Raw genomic sequence first — 27,372 nt, forward strand, 5'->3', positions numbered from 1 at the left:
GTGGCTTTATAAAGTTGTATGCTTATTTATTCTTTGCAGAGGTCAGGCTTTGAATTCATACACATGCACCGAGAACAACAGATTGTCGTGAGAAAACCTGCATTCAAACTACCCACAGTCCGCTTCTTGGTCAATGGCTCACACTGCCAGTCTGTTCCAAACAAACACTGAAAATGAACTGCAAATCCAATTCAAAAAATGTGCGTGCAACTCTACATTTTAACAACGCACAATGCTTTGCTATTTTCATTGAAACACATTTCATCCTCAAACTTCCCAACATATGGTTGTTAAAAGTGAAATATGTGACTATTTAATGATGAAAAACTAAGTGTTGCTAAATGGAGCTCAGTTAGATAGCTTGGCAAAAGTTAAATACCATAATTGGGTATTAAAATAGCCTTTTATATGGGCAGAGTTTTTCATCTTAGATAATCTATATCGGCATGCTGAGGAGTAAAATGTTTTAATAATACATTTATGAATGCAGTGTCAAAGATGCCAAAGGTGCAGTGTAATAAGGTACAATAATATTCCTCTGTTGCATTGTGCTACCAGGCAACAGAAATGATTGCTATAAATGTAAGCTGCTGAAGTACATTTTGGCCACATTTAATCCAGTAATTAGAAAGATAAAGGTGGGAATTGTATTTGCCCCAACAAATACAATAAAGCAAACAACATGCCCACACAGCTCTGAAAACACATTAATCAGCCATGTTAATTAAATACTCATGTGTGGGCTTACCATGTATAGGCTGTGTGTTTTTAACAAAGCCTTGTCTGAAAGCCTTCCCATTTTATCTGATAATAAGAAAGTAATAATATGACATCGTATGATCTTCAAAACAATTTGAAGCATGCATATAGTTTTGTCCAACACCAGCTATTTTTATTCCACAGTATCACCATGTCATGTAGTTATTGAACAAGTTGCTTGGACCACCAACTCTGACCCAATAATAAAACACGTTTGACACCAATGCTATGGAGCCTTTTAAACACAGCCAGAGGAGTCCAAAAGTGCCGCCCTTTACTCTTGCCATTCATTTTATTGACTGCACCATAAATGTTTGATTGATGGGCTGGTTTCTCAGAAGGTTGCCCATCTCAACATCTGGAGCAGCATGGAGAACTGACAAAGCCTGTTGGATGGTATTTGAATGGTCTTCAAAACCCAAAGCAAGTCCAGTTGCTTTTTTAAACAAGAAACTAAAGGTCTTTCAGGTAGTTTTAACTTCTTCCAGGGGCAAGCAGTAGATGATGCTACATTGAGAGTGTGTTGTTAGAGAAGACAGCTGCCTGTTATTAGTGATTTTAAAAAAAATCAGCTGTGAAAAATGTCAAATAATTCAAATACTTTCTTTATTTCACCTAAAATTCAGGAATCTACTGATATTCTGTGTCATACTTTGTGTAGGCACATTAAACTGGATACTGACGGCATTATGAAAATAATTGAGTGTGTGAGTGGAGAGAGGAGGAGGTGTTGAAACTACATCTCCAAGTTGTGATGTAAAGATTCCCAGTAGGTCTCTGTATGAAATATGCGCCACACGGTCCCTTTGACTGATGATCAGACACTCAGACTCAAACATGTACTTAGAAGTCAACATATGCATGTGTGTGCATTTGCGTATGCATGTATGCGTGTGTGCCTAGGAAGAAATGTAGCTACAAAAAAAAAAAAAAAAACCTAATAAAACATCAAAAAGAGCTCTCCGTCAAAGAAGAAAGAAAAGACGATAGATACAACACCGATGGGATGGAAAACCAGGCAATATTTTCCTCTTTTTTCATCATCAAAAGATTAGGTTTTCTGAATAAAACACTCCTCCACTCCCTCCGCTCCCCTCTAAAACAGACTTATTCAGATAACCACAGCAGCACATGCTCCACTCGTCTCCCAGTGGCCCTTCTTACTCTGTCTTTTCTCCCCTCTCTTACTCTATTCATTCGTTTCTTCTTTAACAAACATGCAGAACAGGGGAGATGATAAAATTCAAAGAAGCGGCTGATGCGATTAGAGTTTGAGTTTGATTAGCAAGTAGTTCACATCAGTTGGAAAAAAGGCTGTTATTAATATGATTTAATTTAATCACAGTGGGACATATGAAGATATCTCAACTTTGGTTTCTTTTGCGTTCCCCGTCTTTACAAATTTTAGCCAAAAGAAGGCAGAATTTATGCATTTCAAAGGCTTTTAAATGCACTGCTTAAACTTTTTGCTTCATTTTGTCAGTAGGTTTGAATAGAATTGCTGATCTGTTAACCATCATGTTGATCTTGAAACTGAGCTAATAATCAAACCAATAAATGCAGTTATATGATTTGTTATCTCACCAATATTAGAAAAACTTCACTTTATTTTAATGTTTTATGAACGAGATCGTTGGTTATCGGTTTGTGAGTTCCTTCGCATTCACTCAAGAGCTGGAAACGACTAGCGGTAAATATTATTGAACAATATATTATTGAACAATACATCAATTAGCAAGAGGTTATAGGATTGAATGTGACCATTGTTAGGTGTAGGTCAATTGAAGTCAGTTCTTATTTAAATGGCTACATTTCATATTTTTAAGTCGTAGAACTTGGGATAAAGGTTTTCTGTTTAATTGTGGGAGCAAATAAAATAGACTTGTATCATGAAATAATTAATTTGTCATCAGAAATATTCGGAAACTATTTGCTGAGAAAGGGCACTGCTAAATTAAATGGCAATTAATTCAAATTCTGGTTTAACGTGACTGTATTTCATAGCATAAGGATACGAGCGCTACTGAATCAACAATTAGCAGTGATGTCATCCATGTGATATGCACGCATCCTCCACATACTACGAAAAGTGTTCTTGTATAACAAGTGAAAAAAACACAGAAACGTATCACTATAGTATTGAAGCAACTGTATTATTTACCAATATGCTTTTAAAAGCATATTCTAGTTCAGCTGTCACTGACTTTCAGTTGCATCTGGTTAACAGAATTAGTGAAGTATCTCAATTGCAGGATTATTATGTCAGACTTTAATGGTGTCCCAAAACTTTTTTCCACCACTGTTTATACCCTTGATTCACTGCAAGTTTGAAAACACTTTGAAAAGTATGCAGTGGTGAAATGCCGGCAGCAGTTAAGCAGCGGGCAGCACAGTGGAGCTGCGGCTAACTGGGTTAATAAAGAGGCTGCTGATTACTGGTTGGCACCATGTGGTGGCCATAAGAGTGTGGGAAGGTGGTTTGAACCAGGGAGGAGTTCCCTTTTGAATTGAAATTGGAGGAAGTTATAGCGATGGACAGAAGCCAAAGGGCAAAGCTTCAGTGGAGTAATGATTCTTCCTCCATTTATCTGATCTATAAATTCCAAACGCTTGCCAGTAGACATTAACGATATAGGAGTATGACAGAAAAGCGATATTTGCTTTTGTAATTTGTGGGATCAACACAAAGAGTAGCACATTACATTCTGTTAATCATCATTAGTCTTAACATTTTTCTGTAATGCAAGCATGTGCCCATGTGTTCTATGTGTGAATTTATGTTATTGTAATTATACAGGCAACATAAAAATTTCCAAATGTGAAATTAAACTCATAGAAACCCATATTCAAAATGCTGTCTGAATCATCTGGAATTTGGGAGAAGTCTTCACTAACACGTTTTCTGACTTTTCAGAAAGAGCCACTGACATTTACACCCACATGAAAACACATAAAGCTCTTGGAAAGAGATCAAGGCGGCAGCGTTATGCAGCCTTGTGGGAAGGCTTTGACTGCAAACTTTTCTCTATCGAGGTTGGCCATTCCCTACATGTATAAACACTTTTGCCTTCACACATAGATGAAGCATGTCACAAGAACATGATTTTCAGGTACGACTCCAATACAATAGGTGCAATTTCTGGATCACTCACAAATGTCATACCTATTAGATTTTTTTCTGTTTTGATTAATTTGATGACTCATTTTGGTTGGATCTTCAGCCTCTTTCACATGTTTAGAATGTTTCAAATCCTTGAACGATTACAGGTCCTGTGCTAATCTCAGTTAAAAACGAAGTGCCCTATTTCATGTCCATTGCATTCTTGAGACGTAAATGCAGAATGTTAGCCTGCACTTTTACCTATGTGTTACTTATTCCAAACCAGAATACAGAATTGTTTAGGATACTGCTTTTCCTCTTTTCAGTTGTTCTGTTGGACAGTAGCTGTCATCTATCTTTAACAGTTTTTTTCACTACTGGTTGGAACAATATTGATAGCAATATATTTAGATATGATGATATTTGACAATGTATCCAAATAATGCCAATAAAGGAGAATAGGTACAGCTGAGAGGATTTGCTATTGATGCAAATGTAGCAAATTGTTAGACCTACCCTGGGTAGTGCTTGGCCTATTTTCAAAGGTTCAATTTCTTTAAACTCCTATCAATCCCCTAAAAATGCTTGTGACTGATAGGAGCAAATCAATACAAGGCAGAGCTAATAGCTGCACACAACTCAAGTTGATCTTGAATCAAGGTTTGTTATAATCAGATAAAACACTGATAACCCTAACCATAACCCCAAATAAAATCACCATGATTCCTGTTCTGATTTTGTTCTGTAAAGCCCGGTTTGTTTGTACAACCCTTTCCAGGCAATCAAAGTTTGTGACCACTTTAAACGACAGCAGGCTGATAAGTATGTTTCAAAACCTCATTTAGTCCATCTAACATTCAGGAAGAAAATGTTCACTTTGTTGTTTGGAGGTGGGTTATAAGTACATGTCAAGTCAGAAGTGCCATCCTTTTAAATTCTGTGTTGCCAGGTTTGTCCTCTTCAGTCGAGTAACGGTGCTGTGCACAGTGTTACCAATGGCAACTGATTCCAGAGAAGCCCCAGTTGGGTCTTTCACATCCATGTTCATTGGCATCTGATGTTATTTTAGCACTATTATACAAGCAGGTTGACAGCTTAGTGCTCCATGCTGTGTCTTATAACTGAATGAGTCACGATTTGGCAGAAAACAAAATATGCGAGGAACAAGATTTCATTGACATCAGTTTTTGCAACCCGTCTTAAATTCTGTTACAAGGATTTGCAACTGTGCCAAAGAGAATAAATATTGAAAATCGACAATCTACTTTTTGTCAAAACATTCTGTGAGACTATACATTAATCACATATTTTGTCAAACGACACAGGAAACAAGCAAATGACTTGCATAGTCTATACAGAAAAACAACAGACTTTTTTTTCTTGTTATTTCTCTTCCCATTTATAGCCTGAAGTTATAGCTGAAATCATTTTGCTGTATTATGTTGGCTTAGTTCAGGCCTCCCATGGTCCACAGACAAATCTCTGGATGGAATAAACTCAGTGGCTGTAGAAGCAAATTGGTTGTGAAATGACAGGCAAAAGAGCTCCTAAAAAGGCAATAGGAATGCAACTAAATAATCAAGTCTTTGTGTGGATGTTAGCAGGTCAAAAACACATAAATGGGGAAAGGATAGAAAGAAAGAGGTGCAAGGTAAAGAGGTACAAGGAAGGAAGCCATTGAGAGGAAAAAGACTGACAATACGAATTAAGAAGCTCTCGGTAAAGAAGGGAGTAGGAGGAGGGCAGTGCCTTTTTCTGGGAAAAAAGTAGGGAAGGCTCTATGAGTGTGTGTTTGCACACACACTCGTTTGTTTTCACTTCAGTGTGGGGGCGGAAGACAAATTGACCATATGGATAAGAGCAGACGGTGGCCAGGTTGTGCTAAGAACTGGTTAGGTCTACCACATTGTGTTGTTTGGCAGTACGCCTAATGCTTGGCACTCTGGGAACTGGCAAAGTAATGGAAACATGCAAACTGCCACAGCACTCACTTTTTAAGGCTTCTAGGACACTGTAAGGGGCATTTCCTGGCACTGTGTGACTTGATCCAACACAAAAAAACAGCTGTGGAAAATGAACTCTGATCAAGTATCTACATAAAAAAAGTCAAGATGACATGCCATAGTGAAGATGGATGTTGTTGAAGTTTGATCGGGATTGCTGTGTGATGAGTTTGCATTTTTAGATCTCCAAAAAAAGGCAGCTTGAAGGTGTCTTCCTCTTTCTTTATCACATGGAACTCACAAGTGATACTTAAAACTTTCAAGAGCAAATCTTAATTTTTTTTTTGAGTCTGGTATGAAAGCAACAAGAATAGAATATTTAAATAATCCTTCTAAGTTATTTTGGCTGTATTCAGGATCTCAGCTGCTACTAGCCAATGTGTAATGCATTAGGGTTCTAACTTTCTAAATGTTACCAGTTTGAAACATCAACTGCAGTAGAAATAATTATCTGATCCCCTGCTGAATTTGTTGGTTTGACTCCTAAAAGAAATTGATGAGCTATAATTTCTTTTCTTTTTTTTATTTTATCATAGGCTTATTTTAACAGAGAGCAACAGACTGTGAACAACAAATCCAGAAAAAAACCCCACAGTGTATAAAGGTGATATTTCATTTGATGAAATGCAAATAAACGTAAGTATTTAATCCTCAAGCAAGACATACATTCATATTTAGTGAAAAAACTCTTGTTGGTGACCAGAACAGTCAAATCTTTCTTTTTGTTCATGTTTGCAATCATCTCAGGAGGAATTTTGATCCACTCTTCTTTACAGATCTTCTCCAAATCTTTAAGGTCTTAAGGCTGTCGCTTGGCAACTCAAAGCCTCAGCTTCCTCCAGATTTTCTATGGGATTACAATCTGGAGACTGGCAAGGCTACTCAATTTGATGATGGGCTTTCTCTTGAGCCACTCCTGTGTTGCCTTGGCCATGTGTATTGGGTCATTGTCATGCTGAAAAACTCATAAACGAGCCATGTTATTGTTGAGGAAAGGAGGTTGTCATTCTAGTTGTTTTGACATTCCTTCATTGACACTTCAATGTGCTGAAGTGTTGTTGTACCCGGAGATAAACAGCCCCAAGGCATGATGCTACCACCTCCATACTTGACAGTGGGGGTCGTCTTCTTGGGATCATAGTCTTCTCCCAGACCAGACCAGACCATTTTTCTTTATGAAGCACTTTGACACAACCATGGCTGAAAGAAAAGTAATTGGGACAAGGAAAAAAGTCTGAAGAGCTATAACAGGGGTGTCCAAACTCCGGCTCGCGGGCCAAATCAGCTCTGCATTTCCAAAGGACGACCGCTCCGATAAAAAAAAAGGGATATATGTGTCTGTGATCACATCTCTCGTGACAGAATTTTCTCAGCCCTTCCAAGATTGAAATCAAGCTGTTCGCAACTCCCTTCATGATAAATGCAGATGAAGTGGAAGAGAGTCTGCAATTAGAACGTATAGAAATGCAGTGTGACGATTCTCTTAAAAATCAGCATCAGCTTTTCTCCCTACCTGACTTTTACCGGAGCTTGGAGGAAGACAGGTTTCCTCTAATGAGATGTCACGCAAAAAGAATGATGAGCCTCTTTTGGCACAACATACATATGTGAACAAACATTTCCTCAGATGACCCTGAACAAAAGCAGACTGAGAACTAAAATGACCAACGACCACCTCTGTGACGTCCTTCGCATCTCAACCACCAAACTGACTCTCGACCTGCCAGCCATCCTGCAGGCCAAAGCGCAAATTTATTGTTTCCACTGAATGCAAAAATGCACCCGTGAGTTCAAAATATGTCACACATTTAATGTGTTACAAAGCCCTATTACATAATAAATGTTATAATTCTATGTTGACAGCACTTTTAAAGCAAATAGTAGCTGATCTGTTAATAATCAAAACTTGTTTGCACAACAAGCTTGAAATATATAATATATAATTAGTTTTTATCCACATCCTCTTCTCATACAGGTCTGTCAAGGAAGACTATCATCCAGAAGCAATCAGAGGCAGCTATTTTGAGAACTGCCACCATTTTTTGTTCTAAAATAATAGAAATCCCATTCATGAAAAGTAGTGTTGTAGGTGAATTGATTTATATTACTTATATAAACCAGGTGATAATATGTATCACCTGTATAATATATATGCAATATATACCTAAAATCGAGTGAATGGACCTGCTGTTTGTGTACATGTCCATATAACAAGGACACCATATACTATTTCCAGTACATTTATTTACATTCAAGTAATTTAACTGGATGTGTCTTATTAGAATTTTCCTCACCACAATACAGACGTCAAATTTTCCAAGTCTCAAGATGCTGGAGGCTGTGCAGGATTCTCGGTCCAATCAGAAATACTTCAAATACTGAAAGTAAGCCTGACAATACCATACCACTTCGAAATGGTAGTATGAGGGAAAAGGGAATGTCATAATGGACATCACACGGAAATAACTCGGGTAATAATATCTGCTGCAAAGAAAGCCGTTGCAAAGCACTGGAGGGATCCTGCATCCCCCACAACACACACGGGATGGTATTGTCACTTTTGGAGAGATACAGCATGGAAAAAATAACTTTCTCACTTTGCCTACAAATAGATTCACTATCCTTTTGCGATTAATGTACTTCTTGGATACAAAGCCTATAAAATAAATTATTGAAATATTATCTTATACATTTAACATGTTAAAGGTTTTTCTGCGCTCATGCTACACCTGAATCTATTTCAATAAAATATGTTAGTGTGCGTGTATATGTATATTATTGGGCTACATGCCTGCATGCAAATGAGATGGCAAAATGGGCATGCACAAGGATATGGTCAAACTGTGATAATGAATGTTATTGTATCTTTGTATTAATGTGCCCATTCAATTATATCATCCCAGCTGGATTTAAACGGTGAAAAAAGGAAGAAACCCGAGCAAAAAGCACATTCTTTGGTACGCTCTTGACTTTTCTGGCTTGACAGTAAGACGACAGTAAAAAGCAGAATAAGTTGCATTTGTATGCTTGCCACTCGCACTCTCTCTTTCAATTTAGCAAGAGTCAATTTGAATTATAATTCCAAGGTTCGTTCTCAATTCACTAAGTGCTTGGTGGGAGTTGGTGGTGGAGGTCGGTATGGGGGGCAGGAAGATCCACCCGTGCCTCCAACAGTGCCTGATCTAATTTGGTTGAAATTGTCCCTATTACAAAATAAGAAAAAAGTACTTTTTTTTTGCTTTGCTTTTGGCTGCAGGGCAAATTATTACGTTCCCTGACAAAGCAATTTTGTTTGTCATGATAGGTTATGCTTAAGAGGCAGAAGAGGGACAAAGGAACAGGCAAACTGCGCCAATTGAGATATCATCCAAACTTTATATTTCAAACAGATTAACTTCTATAAATGCATGATGACCTTTCAATGGGTGCAATTAGATTCCAGTTTCACAGCAGTCACCGTTGGAACATCTCTCCAAAATCTGATTCAAAGTGCTATGTGTAACTCCAGCCATGTCAGAATCAGATAACACTTCATCGCCAGCTGCTATTGAAAAAAAAACCCAACATTTTATAGGACAGGAGTATTTGTCTACATTTGAACTTCTATTCTGGAAGAAAAGGTTTACAATATGTATCCTAATGTTGGTTAAAAACATGTGGTTAATACGTTAATCTCAAGATTGTACATTTCTGATCAAGCACTGTTTTTTCTGGCTTTTTATATGCCCAATTAGTACGATTTGTTTTAGTTACTCTTTACGAGTATAATGCCACTGCAGTTTTTGCTTAAAACAATATTTTATGCAAAATATTAGAATATTTGGATAATTTCTACTTTTTTCAAATGAAAGCCAAAATTCTAGAACAAGCTGATATCAACGTAACAAACGAATCCAGCAACATCAGTAAATAAATGGATACTTGAAAGTCCACATTTGATCAATGATTCCACATTCTAAATTAATTTTTCATTCATAAGTGAGCTGACGTTTTGTAGCTGACTCAAGAAGGTGAATTGCTCAACAGGCATGGTGACCGCTTCAACATACAAAAGCTGGAGGCTTCGTTGTGCTGAAGATCAGGTCTGATCTGAATTCCAGAAATGGTCTTGATATTCTGTAACATGCAAATCCCATCACCTCTGACATAGGCTGGAAACTACTCCAGCATTTCATAAAATAATGATTGATCGAATGATACGAATATCTGTAACAATATTGTTAAAAATCTCTTGAAAAGACACATGGCAAACTAATGTTGATGCATATTTTAACCCTCAAATTATTTTTAGCCAATGATCATATGATCATACGATTTAAGTGAGCATTTCAATACAATCGGCCCCATAACTCTTCAGAAACTTTTTTACTGGGTGATTCAGAGATACCTATGCACATCAATAAGTAATATCTCCTATGCAGTAAAAGTTATGAATTATGCAAGTGCCCATATAGCCGTGTCTTCTCAGAAATGTATTACTGGAAAGTGGCAGCAGTACCACATAGAGACAGGCAGAGCGAACTTCAACAGATTAACAGTGGCAGTGCACTTTTTTATGTCAAAGACACCCGAGATATTTAATCCCAGAGTCTTTCAGAACAATTATTCAACCAGAGAAACAATCAAATTGAGGCTTTCTCGTTCAGAATGAATTCATTTTAGTGCAGAAAGGGTTTTCTCATGCTGAAGTAATAGACCTCATCTCTCTGTTGGGAGCGAGACGGGTGGATGCAAATATTAATAAACCTAAAACCTAGTTTTTCCCGTTTTGAAGGGAAATAGGACACATCAGCCTCCTGTCTCTCTTTCTCTCTCTCACACACACACACACACACACACACACACACACACACACACACACTCAAAACAGCTGAAGTTTAACAGCTCCTTGATTCTCTGGGATGATACGAATACGGGCAGGCAGATAAATCTGCAATCGGATTCACAGCACGTTGCAAGTTCTCAGGGTTAACTTTAACTTGTTATTTTTTTCATTGCTTAAGCCAGCCTGTACAAAATATGTTATACTGATATCAACTTGGCACCTCTGAATCAACACCATATCAAGCCTTTATTATTTCAATTTGCCCCTTACCAATGAAGTCAAGGTAGAAGACCTTTATATTAAGTGCTTATCATGTTTTCTATTTAATTATGTCTGTATATAAATATAAGTATATAAATAAGTATATGTATATAAATCTCCCTTTAAAAAAAAAAAAAAAGAAAACATGGAAATCAAATATACTCGATCACGGCATGTGAATATCACTTTTTCATAAAGCTGTGAATAAAAATGTGTATGGTGTGCAAGGCCTTTGGAAAATGACCCATTCAGGACATAATTCTTTTCTTTTTTTTCTTTATTTTTTTTTACATACAAAGCAGTATATCATGTTTTCATATCATACAAATATTTCAAGGTCATTTAAGCAAAAGTCAAGAAAATAAGAGAGGAAAAAAAGACAAAAAAACAAAACCCCACAGCAATGAAATGTGGGCACCTTGAAATAATAATAGGGTCAGTTACAATAGCAGAGGAGTGGTTTGACTGATTTAAGGAATAGTGATAGCATGATTATTACTCGTGTTGGGTTTATTTCCATCTTAGAAAGGTTTACAGTCCCCGATATATAATTTGTGGCACTGGCTAGGACTTTCCTTAATTTTTGATCTGGTTTTGATAAATCTTTAACTTATAGATTAATCCTCTATGATAAACAGTCTGCAGAAAATTCCAAAACAAGGCAGGGACAAATATAACTTCTCTTAGACAGGGTGAACTAAAGCCTTATTCTTATGTGATCACTCCCTGTAGAATCATCAATTCATGGGGATTTAAAATTATTTGGTTTATTAGGTGTTTACTAGTCTTTCCTGGGTTTTCCTTTAGATAAATATGCACACACATTTTTATAAACTTGAAATAATGTAGAGCTCAATGTAATGCATAAACTATTCCAAATAATTTCTTAAAATGAATCATTTTTATTTTAATCTGAATATTTTGCCTCAAGTCTTTTCAAGCAGCCTAATGTAGTATGTATTACACTTAATTTTGACTAAAAATCAACAATTATTTAAAATTGCTGCAGTGCCATTGACAAATGTTGTATATATTTCAGTATCTCAAGCCAACGAGATTCAGCTGTAGTGTGACAAATTTTAAAAATAGCTGACAGAGACACTCAACCCAGATCTGCCAGCTTTGTAAGTAGGCAGGTGATACCTTTTACAGATTTAGGACACTCAGTGCAAATTTTACATCAACACCCATTAAATTGGTTTGACTTTCCCTCCACAGTATAAACTCAAAGACTTGGGCCTCTACTTTGTGAAAACTTTTTCAAAACTCTTGACTGCGTTCACCTCAAAGGGATGTCAAATCGACCATGGATATGTTGCAATGAAGTACAACTTCATGAATAGACTTTATCTGTCATCTCACGCCACGGCTCCCATTAGCTGTCATAATGGGATTGCCCTTTGGGGTCTTCTGTGGTGGATTTCCAGTTTAATTCCTTTCAAGAGATGTATAATGACTCTGATGGGAACAACTCAGACATCATTAAAAAATAATGCTCTGGTTTCCACCCTCCAACATGGGTGGTGGGTCTATTTCTAGTGGTTTCTCAAAAGACAGGAGGGCATTTTAATGAACCAAGATCCAAGGACAAAAAGATAGACTTCGTGATTTGGCTCTCTGGTAAAAAAAAAAAAAAACAACAACAAAAAAAGCAAAAAAAACTGAAGGAGACTACAGACCTAAGCGGAATAGCTTCATTTATTTAAATCATTTGGGAGTAATAACCTTTAGTCGATTGTTTGAAAAGACATGCTGTGTGGCAGCTTACAACACCCATATGACCAGGATAGCTCCTAACTGAGAGATGTATGAGAAAATAATGAAAATGTCAGTCATCATTCCAAGACTACAAACTTTTCTAATTTAAAGCAATTCAAGTCATTTTACATTAGCTCTTGACAGTGTGGGATTAGAAAGTGAATGCTCTTCATCCACAATGGTCACACTCTGTAGCTGGATTGTGAAACATAAGGTCTGCTGGCCAAAAGTAGCACATCCAGACTGTCTGGCACCCAGGATGACCGGCGTCCACTGGGTAAAAAAAAGAAAGAAAACAAAGACTGTATTGTGGATTTTCAGGTACAAACTATTAGAAATGTATCTAGCTGGTGGGGAACTGGAAAAAGATGAAAATGCCATTCTGGAAATAAAGAACTGGCAATAACTTGGATTTCAGCCTTTATATATACACACACACACACACACACACACACACACACACACACACACACACACACACACACACACACACACATATATATATATACATACATATATATACAAACATATATACATACAAATTCATAGGTTTAAGAAAAGAAAGAGTATAATGAATATAAGCATTGCCAGATGATTTATTTGCTGCTTTGCACTCAAACAAAACTCAAATTGTGTTTGCTATGATTGATAGGATGTAGTGCTATGTTTGTGGTATTCCTGCATCATCAATACTAGACTTCATATGGCACCTGGACTAAAATAGGTTTGACACCACTGCTGTACAGTATTCAGCTATGCAACAGTGTGAACTTTTTTTGATTTTTAGTCATATATAATAATGCTATATATGCTTCGCGAATACTATGAATATACAAGCTTAAGCCCTTCCTACTTTTAAACATTACTTTTGTAGCATTCATTTTACAACAACTGATCGGTAAGATGCTCCTTTAACTCCATTTAATTACACACGGGTAATGGATGCTGCTGACTTATAGGAAAGTTGAATGATGCTAAAAAGCTGCTCACACATGTGGTACTCGATGTTAATTTGCTTACCGTTCGGGAAAAGTTAAAGATACACAACATATTTTTGGGCTGTGCTGGTTTGTAAATACATGCAGATTCTTCTTCTTTTTATTAATTATTATTATTATTATCGTTATCATTATTATTATTCTTACTCTTATCCTGGACATATTTTAATCCCAAATCCAAGGCCACAAAGAAGTAGGTAGAATAAAATTATTACTTTATGAAGGACAAAAAGCAACAAAATGTCATTATATTGGAAGTTTACAATTGTCGTCATCGCTTTAGAAAAGTGTCCTTGTCACTTTCTGCTAAGTGTATTTTTTTAGATGCTCGTCTCAGCAGCAACTACGGCTCCATGAATATGATAAACACTCAGCAAAAACAATAAAAACATGTCAAGGATCAAGGCTCTTTTCCATGGGGGATTGGGTGAGAGCAGCAGGGGGTAGTTTTCACAGAAGCTTGGAAGGTTGTGCACCGATTCCAGAAATAACCTGTAGTCGTATGTGGGTCGTTTCTTATTAAGAGGTGAGACTGTACCTTATTCAGGTGAAATTGCTCATTATAGGGTTTTGTGCTCTCTTTGTTGGCCACATCACAAACCTCTCATTGCAGGTCAAAGCTGGGAACAAATAGGCATGTGGGGAACTACGTATCTCTCTCACTCACTTTCTCACCTTCTTTCCATTTATCTTTACTTTCAAGATATTGCATACAATTCTCAGCTAGATTATTCTTTCCAACTGATACTGTTGATTTGGGGGGGGGGGGGGGGGGGGGGGTTGTTCCCTGAAATGAACCTCTGGCAAAACCTATGCACACACACTCTCAAGATGCAAACTGCACAATCTACGAGGTACTGTCAAGATTTCACATTGAAGTGAGTGTCTTACTGTGTTTTTACCGTGTGATGAAATGGCGACCTGTCAAAGGTTAAGCCCGCCTTCGCCCAGAATTAAGCAGGATTAACTCCAAACCTTAAGACCCCAAGTGAGATATCGAAGACACTATTTACAATTCAATTAACTTTCAGCAAACCCGAGATTGTCAGAAGGCTTGTTAGATCAGGGAGTGTCTTTTTCACCATGTTGAGGACCGAAACAAAACTGAAATACTTGGAAAAATTAAGGCGAATAAAACAATCTACAGCATGATAATGCTGGTTTAGCATGTGTATAAAAGCTGTGCCAACTATACCAAGAATACAGATGTGTAAAAAAAGAATTAGATGGCTATGATTTTTAATTAAGATTATAACATCTGTTACCTGATAGGATTAAGCGCTGCAGCTTTATCTTCCATATTGACTGAAAGAAAAGAAAAAAACTTAGGAGACATATAAATGTTTTTCTGACTGATTGCTTGAAAGTTGGTCTGCTTTAGGCTGCGTACTGCAATCTGCAGTGATGATTGCCACTTATTTTAAACCTCAACTCTCAATCATGGTCATTTCGTATGCATTTCAAGCCTCTATGTGTACCCACATTGCACAGGTCATGAATTCATATGAATTTACACAATTCAGACAAAGTCAGTTATGTTCAGACTAATTATCTGCTGAAAGAGGCACAGAAGCAAATAACCTGTTTTTTTCCTCATTAGTTGTGTTTTTCGGGACATATCAATGACATAATTGGCAGCTTTTCCTTATAGATTATATTATGAAACTTAATTTTATTGCTGTGCACCAAAAAAGAAAGAAGAGCTTATCAGCCGATGGTTTGTTTTCTGTCATCACATCTGCTGTCAAAATGTGAATTAATTAACCATATTCTGTAGCTGTGATTTCAATAAAATCTTTTTTTTTTTTTTAGTTTTATTAATGCAGGAATAAACAAATGCATGATTCTTCCCACACTACTGTTCTATTGAAATATCATAACATAGGTCACATGAACAAATGCTTTTTCAAAAACATGCCAAAACCACCATCTGGTAATTACAGGATGCTTCTATTCCAGGTTCAGGTTATTGCAACCACCAACATGTTTTTGTTTAGAAACATGTAAAAACAAAATTCAGGCATATCCTACAATTAATATGAAAAATTATGGAAACGACCAGGCAGTTACTGTTGTAGATTGTCGGAAATAGGGAAATAAAAAGATACGTTTTCGCGGTGTGATCACAGCTTCAGGTTATATGGCATATGAAATAAAGTCAAAGATAAAGTTATAGAAGGAACTTTCTACAGCTTTCCATTGATGTGTGATGTCTGTGTCCACATAGACACCGCACGTTGAACATACTCGTATCCTTTTATTTTCAATGAAAGTACTGTTGTCCTGTATGCTGTGTACTTCCATCTGAACATAAAACAACCCACACAATAAATGTCTAACATTTAACCCCCTGCTCGAGACCACATCCGTGTATCCAAATGTTTTCAAATGACTAAGTTCTGATATGCTTCAAGATTGAAATACATCGCCCTGTGGTTGGCTGCTTTCGCAGTCACAGCTGCACTCGTGCGAAGCGTCTGGCAGATGCAGGGTGTATTCACCCCGAGAGCCTTCCAGTGCTAGCTCTCCATCTGATAGCTAATAACATCCAGGTGTGACTTTCCAATGTGCTGCAAGGAGGAACATCTAAGAGAAATGTGTGCATATCCAGAGACTTTTCTCCCTTTCATTTGTCAAAGCAACAACAAAAAGTAATGCCCTCTGCTTCAGTGAAACTGAGCGCCGGAGCTGCAGGTGCAATCAGCGTTGTGCTAAAACCTTTTAATTAACACCATCTATCATCATTAGCCAAACGGTCAGCCAGCAGTCTCACCATTAACTCTTAGAGAGCGAAGCGAGGAGAAAAGTAAATGATGCACTGTGCTTCTTTGCTTTCCGGCCGTGTCGCCGTCAGCCCCCCTCAGCCGTGCTCAGTCACTGCAGAGCGGCTCAGAAAACACATCAGTCTACATCAGGCCCATTTAATCAGCGTGCAACTACTGGCTGCCATCCTGCAACTCTTTGTACTAAATACTGAGCTAAAACCAATGCCTGCTGATGCATGTGATAGCTGCAGACTAATTGTAATAGTTTGCTGCATTCAAATGAGAGTGACCTTTGGTTTGGGATATTTGTCATGTAGCTGCTGCTGGGATTAGAATGGCTATATTTGTTACTGGGCTGACTTTGACCGTTCTGTTTCACTTGTAGTTGTAAAATGTTAGAAGTGCATGCATTTCAGTATTTAGGCAGTGTCACCCTCCTGCAATGATTTGAATTTAGTTGTTGATATATGGAAGTTTCTGAATAGAGGACAAGTAGAATAAAGACAAGATGTTAACAAGATGTTTAAAATAATTACCCGTTGTTGGAAGCCATGTTTCAAGACAGACTTGAGCATTATTCATATAAATAATTTGTTTTGGCATATTGTTGAATTTCACAAGTAGCCAGAGATATGTTTCAGACAATTTGTAGAAATTGCCTAACACTGTATAATGACACAAGAACAGACATTTCATAGCATTGCTGAAAAATTATATTTGTTCAATGATAAAAATAAAATTGGACATCAACAATTACAGATGTGTCATTAATGAAACATTGGCACATAATTTACTCTCAACTTTGTGAAGTTGTCATTTAGAGAAATTACAACAGACTTGAGGTCAGGAAATGTTGCTGAACAGGGCAGCCCTTCAGATCCAGGTCGCTCATCACTCTGCTTCTGGGTCACGCAGCCCAGACCGAGTATGGAGGTGGGTTTCTGCTTAATGTCCATTTAAAGGGCTGCTGATGGATGTTTGAACCAGATATGAAATACACACAAAGACCTCAGCTATTTTTTTTTTCTGTGTCCCATAAATACATGGCAGCTGGAATCAAACATCTTAAATCTGGGCTCATTTAATCTGGGCTCATTTAATCAAAGTCCAGCTTCCAGCTGGTGTAATGTCCATTCCTTTAGTCTCCTGACCCCAGCAGTTCTCCTCTTTTCATTGGTCTCTTTTCAGTGGTATCTTTACAGCAATTCCACCACGGAAGCTTTCGTTCACAGAGCCTCCTCCCTGCAGTGTGTTTAGATGTGTCTGCTGTTTGAAGCATTGATGTGGGCTCTAATCTGAGGTGCTCTTAATTGGTGATTTCTAAGGATGGAAACTTAAATGAACCCTTCCTCAAGAGCATAGGGAAGTTTTGGTCTTCTTTTTCTGGGGCGGTCCTCATGAGAGACCGTTTAATCACACCTTTGATGGGGTTTGTTTTTGCGACTGCACTTAAAGAAACTTTCCAAGTTCTTGAATTTTTTGGAATGACTGACCTTCATGTCCTAAAGTATTGATGGGCTTTCTGTTTTCTTCATTTCTTTCATGAGTTAGACTACCTCTGCTTCTTCAACAGATCTTTTTTTTTTTTTTTTTTTTTAACTTTTGTTATGTCATATCACAAATACAACATTTTCAACAGTAAGCCTTTAACCACATAATCTCAATGCTATTTTATGATATTTCCATCTGAATTCACATTCTCAAACTTATTCTGCAGCGCATCTAAAGTGTTTGGGTAAATAAACAGCCTTGGGTATATTGAATGAAACACAGCAGTGGGAATTCTTCAATGCATTGAGTCTTTTTGTTTCGATCAGGTCCGACTGAGATCACAAAAACACTACAGCACATACTGACATTTAAGTTCAGCTGTTTCAAAATTGTATATTAGAGTGTGATTAAGACTGATAGAGATGAAGCCATTCGAGAAAAGCGCATTTGATAGAATGGAAAAAATGCTGAAGCTATTTCATAACAGTGGTCCTAAGTGCCACTTGGTAACCTTGTAAAAGGGCCTCTTTATAATAACAGGTACAGAGAGGTGCACTAAAACTTCCAGAGTTGACAGGGTTCATTTATGCCTGTCTACTGAGGGGGTTTGTTTACTATAATTTGCTTTAAATTCAAAGCAATCCCTTGCACCACACAAATCACAGTCCCGGAGAAGACTTTCTTTTTTTTCTGGATTGTACCAGACTGAAATATATAGTAGTAATTTTCCTGCTGTTATTGTCCAACCAGTGTATTACAAATGAGGGGCAGTTTGAAAAATACAACGGTGTGTGGTTGCAGCAATCATCACAGATGGATCAGTGTGAAGGATGAGGCAGATATTGTTTTTACAGGGAGAACAAAGGGCAAAGCTGTACTGCTATCATATAGCTTAACGGTATCTGCCTGGATCGAGGGAGATGTCTTAGACTCTCTTCAAGAATACTGTGAAAATGCAGGTTGAAGAAAGAAAAGTCTTGATAGTGTAAGTATCACTGCAAAAATATCTGTATAATTTGTCACCTGGCAGGAGTTGGTGCTGATGTTTCAGGCTGTGAGAAGACAGACTGTATGAGTGAGTCTTAAAATCATAAAAGTGTAATGGGCTCACCAAAAAAAGTGACACTGTGCCTTTAGTGCTGCAACTGGAAATACAATTTGCATGTATAAATGGTTGTTTAGAGAATACATGTGTTAATTCTGTTAATTAAATGTACTGACAGAGTTGTACTTTACATGCAAAGATGAATAAATGTGGGTAATAATAATCATGTGTGACATTGATTCTACGAAGACAGCTAAGTATTCACCGTTTACCTTTTATTGCTGTATTTTATGCTGTTTCACAAATCACTTAAGAGATTTATAGTTTTTTTTAAGTGATTAGATTTCATTGCTGCAAAACCAGTCAGTTTACTGAGGACATATCATGTGAAATGATTCAAGTGGCAATGGGATATGGGAAAGCATCATTGTTCTTTGAGAATGCAAAATTAACAATTAAAATCTCTAAAACTGGAATATGATTTTCTCAGAATCTTATTTTTGAAGGAGAAAGACAATCAGTGCTGATGTAAAAGGCAACAAGAAGGAAAGAGAGCAAATATTAAATTACTGCTGAAATTAATGTACTGTATATGACAATGATTGTAAGAGCTTTATTTAAGATCTCTCAAGACAAATGACATCAAAGTTTTATGACAGTTTTATTGGATTATTCAACCAGAGAGTGATCTGGAATGTACGTTCCTCCAACAGGAGGAACGTACGTAGGGTGGAGTCCTGCTCCAAATTTGTAAAATCTCCTGCAGACATTTTTTGTTAATTCACATTGTGTGCATATTTCACGTGTATATATCATTATTACCCAGTCTGATATCTGACTAACTTATCATCCATTATTAGATTATGCCAGTCAGCATATTCTTAGTAAATGTAGTGAAGATATGGTTAGATAATAATCTGAGGTTTCAGGTCTAATTTGTATATTTCTGGTGTGTCTTTACCTTTTCAAGCCTTTAGTTTTCTTCCCCATTTCAGCAGGTTGTCTAAAGCCTTTGTTTGTCCTCTTTGTGGCAGAATGATGGCTTTTAGTTTCTAAATTCTGTATCTGTGGTGAATTTGCCTTTAAGCCTCTTGGTGAACAAAGCCTGGGGTATTTGGAAATAACTGATCCAGTTTCAGAAGACTTGCAGTGCTCTCGAAGAAAGTTTTAGTCTCGTCATCATCTGATACTCAGACGTCCCTCTTTGTGAAATGGGGGGGGGGGGGGGGGGGTTGTGACACATTTTGCGCAGTTCTGCCGTCTCGTTCTCCCACTTTCACAATCATCTTTAGTCAGCAATGTTCTGCTGGAAACTTTAGGCACAGCAATATTTCCAACAGCCGAACAGTGACAGCAAGTTGGTTTACTTGTGCAAGCTTCACCCTTTGTCATGATTTCCAGTTCAGAAAATATAACAAGCTGAGAGTCATTACAGTGGTTAGGCAAATCGGGTTCTTGTCTTGTATTGGTTCACATAGAGTGCAACATAAATCAATTCAATTCTATTAATAAATAATAGGTAAAATTAAACAAGTACTCAAAGTCAACCTAATTTATGTTTTCAACTTCAGCCATTTTTTTACTCACAAATAACACAATCAAAAGATCTGATTCATATAGATGAACAACAATACATCAATCTTTTTTTTATTACCAGCATATCATACCAATGCTGTCTGTAGGGCTAGATTATTTTATCTTCACGGTTGTGCATCTTCATCTAAGTGAAATTTTTTTTTTTTCGGACTGAATGAATCAGAATACTTCAACCACAATTGCAACTATATCCATCCACACAATGCTGTGGATGTATATTTACTGTATGTGCTGTAAGTCTCCACTAATGGCCACACACTGCAGAGACCCAAGCAGGCTGAGGGAAAAATCTAAACTTTCCCTTCCGCTTTTTTCGTCCTTTGTTTTTTGTTTTTTTTCACCCTACAAACATTTCTCTTGCAGCTCCAAACAGTGCCCTTGGACTCAGTTTCCCTGAATTGGCCTGACTGAACAATGTGGCTGAAGTTAATGATAGCTTGTACAAATTGCACCGCGTCTGTGGCCAGGCTACAAACATTAATTGGTGCATTATGTGTGAATGAACCTCCTAATGAAGGACTAGTTTGACCGTGTGCTCCCTAGGCCATTCCTTCTAACAAAAGCTTTGTCATGCTTGCTGCTAAATTGTTACAAATTTGAGCTCTTCTTTGAAGACTAATGTGCAACGTGGCACCCGGAAATAATTACAGCCCCATTGCTGGCTATACTGTAGTGCTTGCGAATGACCCTATGCAGATTTACGGTGTATTAGGGTGGGACTTGGTGTATTATATGTGTTCTACAGCAGCCCCTGAGCTGTCAACAGCGTAATTATAGTGTTGTGTTGTAGGTAATAGTAAACTTTTGACCACAGAAGGCACTGCAGGAGCAGCCTCTGGGAATCTGAGAGAATAATGCTGTATATGCAACTCCCTCTGTGCATGTTCCAGTCTTGAGTGTGAGTGCGGAAGAGAGTACACTCATGGGAACACAGTGTGTCACTGCTGGTATTTTGCTCATAGCAAATTTGAACACAATGAACTAATATACAACATTGTTTTCTAGCAAATGTATGCAGATGAGATGAATCTGGTCTTCCCTGTTCGTATTTGCATATCTTAACATACCTCAGGGTTCAACTGTGGCAGGAGGGGTAAAATTATCATCAGCCACTTGAAATGAATGCATTTTCCAGACATCTTTCAGCCTGCCACCGTGACTTGTTGACCATTTGTTAGGTAATCGCGGTTTCCTGGCATTTGTCTAGACAGCTAAAGAACTGGATTCACTTAAGGTCTACTATTTAAATGTCACTCAGTCTCACATATAGAGTGCAATTTATGTCATCACTAGACTTCAAATGAACTTAGCATTGTGGATGCCTCCAGTGTAACAGATCAGGGTGGTGCAGTTTTCTTTTTCCACCTTGTTTATGTTGAATAATACATACATTTAGCCATTTGGTCACAACTAAGCCTGTGGTAAATACAATATTCTTAATTTTCAACATATTTAAACAAAATGCCAAATAATAAAAAAGGTCAGGACATCCAAGAAGCGTTAAACAAGACTCAACATTTCTACCCACCAAACAAATCTTAATACTCTCTACACTGTTAACATGAACAAGTGCTTTGCATATTTGTTTTTTTTTTAAGTTTGCTAACTTTTTTCAATTTCAATTTTCAATTCAACTGAAATACAACAATGCAACTCCCTGTCACTGAGCTACACCAAGATCTCACATCATCCTAAATATTTCCCTCAGTTATTCCTATTAAACTAAATAATGTAACAAAAATGTTAGAGAGATGATGCCCAGATAGGTCAATTACTCATTGACTTGAATATTTCCATGGCCCACATTTACAATTTGATATAATTCTTTTTACCACTTTAATCGTGAGATATTATTGTGTTAAAAGTGAGCAAATAAAGCCAAAGTACCTCTGCACTTAAACTGCCCACATAATGTATTTCATAAAATATATACATATGGATGGGTGGATGATGTATTTATCACAAGTTTTAAAGAGAACAAATTCAAACTATTTAATCATCAATAATTAACAGGTAACTTTTTTTTTTTAACCTTCAGACCAACCTTTTTTGTTTTTTACAGAAGTGCAATGTTCTCAATTTTCTCTTACGACAACAATATTGCAAAACTTGGCAGGACAACATGACACTTTACTGTATATCACAGCTCTGGTCCCACTGAGCACACAGAAACAATTTGCTATGTTCAATGTGTTTTTCTTTTTCTTTGCCTTTCAAAGTTTTCTATATAGCAGCAACTGAAAGATGGAGTGATGGACTAGAAAATCAAACCAGATGATAAAATAAAGTCTGACCAATTGCGAGTTCAACTCTGATATTGATAGCACAAAAAATGATTTGTCTGGAGATGTTTTCTGTTGGTATGTCCGTGCATAAGAAGCCCTCGTACTCCAACACCAGTATAGACTGCAACTGTGCTTTTATTGATGTATTATTCATTATTTTCATACAATAGGTGAGACTAAACCTCAATTTAAAATGTGTTGTGTTAATTGTAATGCTAAATTGGACAAATATGTTACTTTTAGTTATGTTATATAATCAGTACTCAAAACCAAGAGCTATAAACTGAAAATTTGCACCAACTTTGCTATTTATGATTCACCCCTATTATACCCCTTATACAACTATTTGTATTGATGAAATAATTGCTTGGCTTTGTTTTGTGACATTAGCCACAAGCACAAATCTGTCTCCATTACTTAAGTTTACAATATCTTTGTAGATCCACTGATCACTACACGTTACATTATGTATCAAAATAAACTAATCTTTGTCTTTTCTCACTCGTTGCTCTGTATTACCTGCACTTGTTTTCATATATGGGAGTATATTGATAGTTGGTTGTAAAAACAGGCATTGTGCAACTTTTAACCTCAGTTTTGTTCTGCCTTTCCCTCCATAATCTACATAATGAATTGCATATTCATCTATTTCTGTGTTTGTCGTTGTAGGGAGTTCAGCCATTGGAAGGTGAACAGCCTGGCTACAGAGAAGAGAGGTTTCCTCAAAGCTCCAGTGCCCTTAGCTCCAGAGTTCCTACGAAACCTGCGGTTACTGGGTCGACGGCCAACCCTGCAGCAAATCAACGAAAACCTCATTAAGAAGTATGGGACCCACTTCCTAGTTTCTGCTACCCTGGGAGGTAAGGATGGACTGCAGGTGACACACACTCCTTTGTTCTCGGGTTAGAAAGTGTCGGAACACACCAAAAATAGAGGAGCTCCTAATTTTAACTCTCGGAGGAGTCACTGTGGAGCTACAGTTGTCTTGTCGGCATGATTCCTGAAAGGGGATATCGTGTGAAGAACAATTGCAACGATACCTTGTAGCTGCAGTTTTCAGCGAGGCTTGTTTCTCGCAGTGCTAATTTCCACACTCATCCTTCTCTTCGACAAACATTACACGCACCTGCTGAAGCCTTACAAAGCAGAAGAGGGATTAAACTGACCTGTTGCTACGTGTGGGTCTCTCTCTATTGGATTTCTTTTTAGCCTCCATCCTGGAATAGAGCAGAAACTCACAAAACAGAAATCGCCACCAGTATTGATTGCGCGTGCCTCACAAAAACAAGTCCAAGGCCATGTGTAACATTCGGGGCAACAACCTAGTGTTGTCGATACACTGCTGATCCCCGTCATCGCACGGCACAGCCCTGATAAATAGGTGCATATTTACAGTCGGCTGTGTTTACAGGACAATTTCGGGTAAATAGTATGAAGATCCATGTCAATAGATTCAGATGAAGATAGACAAGTCCAGAATACTCAAATTGATCAACTCTGTAAAATAGAGACGGTGAATAAAAAAGGAAAGGATTCATGCAGAAGTGATATAGTAGATTTTCAATTATGATAAAACAAAAAAAAATAGCTCATACATCTTTTCCTGGGTGTGTTGTCAGAGGCTTGCTCAATCTCTCTCTGGATATATGCTCTTCACATAGCCGACCCATTATGTGCAGTGTTCCCTAAGAACCACTCTGATATTTGCATCCACAGACGGCGAACATTGCTGCCACTTATCACTGGATGTATGCGCTGGAGCAAGAGCGTGGGAGACGGAACAGAGATGAATGCAGTGCCAGAGACTGATAGTTAGACTCTATATGTAATTAACAGCCCAAACTAAATGGGCAGAGCCAGTCTGCACAATAATTACACTCAAGCAGAGAGAAAGCCCACATTCCCGATATCTAATTCCTGCTTTTTTCCACGACTGTGTTCATTACAATCTGGCTGGTTTTTTTTTTATGTCAGCCTCATCTGCTATGGTTGTATTGATCTGTGATGTTGATTTTGCTAAATAGTTTAATTGAATACAGTTATCTAATGGTTGTTACAAATAGCCTGTAAAACCCTCAGAATATTCAATTTAGCACTATTAATGCACTGTATCGCTTTCAAAATCTTCATGCATGCATTTTTACAATACAAAAAATTCAGAAACATGCCGAGTGTCACAGTGAACTCGATACCCACAATTGTTAAAACCTGTGTTTGTCTCTTTGTGGTTCTCTGAGTGGCTTTTAAAGCCCTTTGGCGCTCTCTGTGATTAATGGCCATTAATAATAGAGTGCTTTGTTGGAGGCTAGGAAATTGTGATTTTGGTCAGATACAAACTAAACAGATGCTTGGCTCCATATTTGGAAAGAGCACGCATCCTGTAGGTGCCTGATTTAGATTTATTTCCACATAACATGTTTGTTATTTGTCTTGATAATTTTTGATTAAACAGCATATTAAATTATTTACTTCAAAAAGCCTCGACTATATCTGTGTGAAGTAGTTCCACTCTGTGTATTAGATTTTCAGGATTGTCAGACCTTGTATTAGTAGTATATTAACAAGTATTTTGTATTTTTAGCAAGATTCTATGGCAATGTTTCTTTAAAATAAGTCATATTTTGTAAAACGTGCTTTAGATATAGTCAAACAATCCAAGCAGTAAATATTGTGGTCCAAATACCTTGTAATATTTGTATGATTTTATGATAATAGTTTTTACACAGCTCAGTCACAGTTTTACCCCCTCCATGTCCAAAGATTTAATTACCTTAAAGCTTCATAATACTAGTGACCATAATAGTTTGGTTAATATAATATGTCCATGCTCTAATTAAAGCACTAAATTGCAGAAAGAGTTTGTGGGTTTACTGAGTTAAAAAAAGTAAATGATTTTTGCCTCATTATTCCCGGAGGAGGGAAAAAATCATACTGTTATCAACTCACCTGCCAACATACGACTGGACTAGATGCTTTTTCCCTATTATAATTACTATACGTTCATTAAAAAAAATCCCCAAATCTGTAGTCTCATTGATTAAAACACTGCCTTCACAAGCAGGTGAGCTCATTCTTGTACTATTGAAGTAGTCTCATACCTCCGGACAAAGAAGGATGCAAATGGGAATGGGGCAAGATTAACTTTTGTATACTTTACTCAGATTTCATGATAACTGCCTGCTTGTTAACAAATTGAGTTTGGATATACTACAACTCTCATTTTAACACAATCTGTGCAAATTTCACACAGAAAATTCAAGTCAACAGTGATTCAATTATTTATACATAAGTCATTAAGTCTGTGTAATACTCATTCAAACAGATATTGAGACTCATGTTATCATTTTAAAATATTCAGCTTATTTCAAATAATAAAGACTCTCCTGATTTGACTCGTAGTCTGAGCCACAATTTAACAATCTATACATTGAAAGTACTCGTATTTTCTACCTTTAGTGATGATGGCTGCACAACTGACTTGATGAAAGGGAGTGAAGCCAAGGTACATGAAACCTCATTTGCATTATAGCGCACAAACCGCAAAACCACAACGAGAATTTCAAGGTCTGCCAAAAAAATGTCAAGTACAAAACCAGAATGCCACTTTATGAATCTTCACTCGGACTGTCAGTGAAAGAAGCAGACTTAATTGTTCATAAACATCAGCTTCATTGATTGATTCTTGATCCACAGGAGAGGAGTCTTTGACAATTTTCCTGGACAAGCAGAAGCTGAATAAGAAGTCGGAAGGCAACAGCAACAGCTCTGTAGTGTCTCTGGAGCTGCTTCATCAGCTCGCAGCTTCCTACTTCACAGACCGGGAGAGCACCCTGAGGCGACTCCACCACCTCCAGATCGCCACCTCTGCTATTAAGGTACTGCTCTCCCTCTCACAGCGAATGCACCGACCGTATGTTCCCAGACACAGACAATTTGCCTCTGAGCACTGCAGAATAAAATATTTCCTTCAGCATATAGTACATATGTAAATGGAATGTTTATATAGCATACATACTGTATATTATACACTTTGGGTTGAAATTCTCTCCATTCACAATCCGACTAAGCATTGATCAACAAAGATATGCATAAATTAACACTCCGATATCTCTTTAAAGCGTGAGATTTTTTTTCAGATTATGTTACTTATATCAGTCCTCATTTAAAGCACAGTCGTTGCGCTGTAACCCAAGCTTCCCAGAAAGTCCAAATATATATTTTTTTTTCTCAGTGTATGCCTGCATAAGTATTCTGGACTGGGTTGCTGGTTTGTGTGTGTTGTCTTTTGTGTATGCATGTGCTTATATAATACATCAATATTGTTGAAACCACTTCAAACTCTCGATTTGAAGTGGGTTTTATATTCCTTCACAAAGCTCATGAGACACTTGTTTGGTTAATTCAGTTGATTTAGTGACACACTCAACCATCCACTCACCTTGATGCAGTGGATTATCATTGAGCCAAAACCTACCAACAGGTTTTT

General features: G+C 37.3%; 1 protein-coding gene across 1 annotated transcript in view; it reads left to right on the forward strand.

The window, feature by feature from the left end:
• brinp2 (bone morphogenetic protein/retinoic acid inducible neural-specific 2) overlaps positions 1 to 27,372 on the forward strand; it is a gene marked incomplete at both ends in the record, with an annotated part of 116,126 nt that overhangs the window by 13,242 nt on the left and 75,512 nt on the right. The window contains 2 exons of the mRNA XM_080503675.1: positions 23,556 to 23,746; positions 26,580 to 26,761. Of these exons, the coding sequence (XP_080359801.1) occupies positions 23,556 to 23,746; positions 26,580 to 26,761 (373 nt within the window). The remainder of the gene's footprint in view (positions 1 to 23,555; positions 23,747 to 26,579; positions 26,762 to 27,372) is intronic.

The sequence above is a fragment of the Blennius ocellaris genome (genome assembly GCF_963422515.1).
Source record: "Blennius ocellaris genome assembly, chromosome: 10".
NCBI lineage: Eukaryota > Metazoa > Chordata > Actinopteri > Blenniiformes > Blenniidae > Blennius > Blennius ocellaris.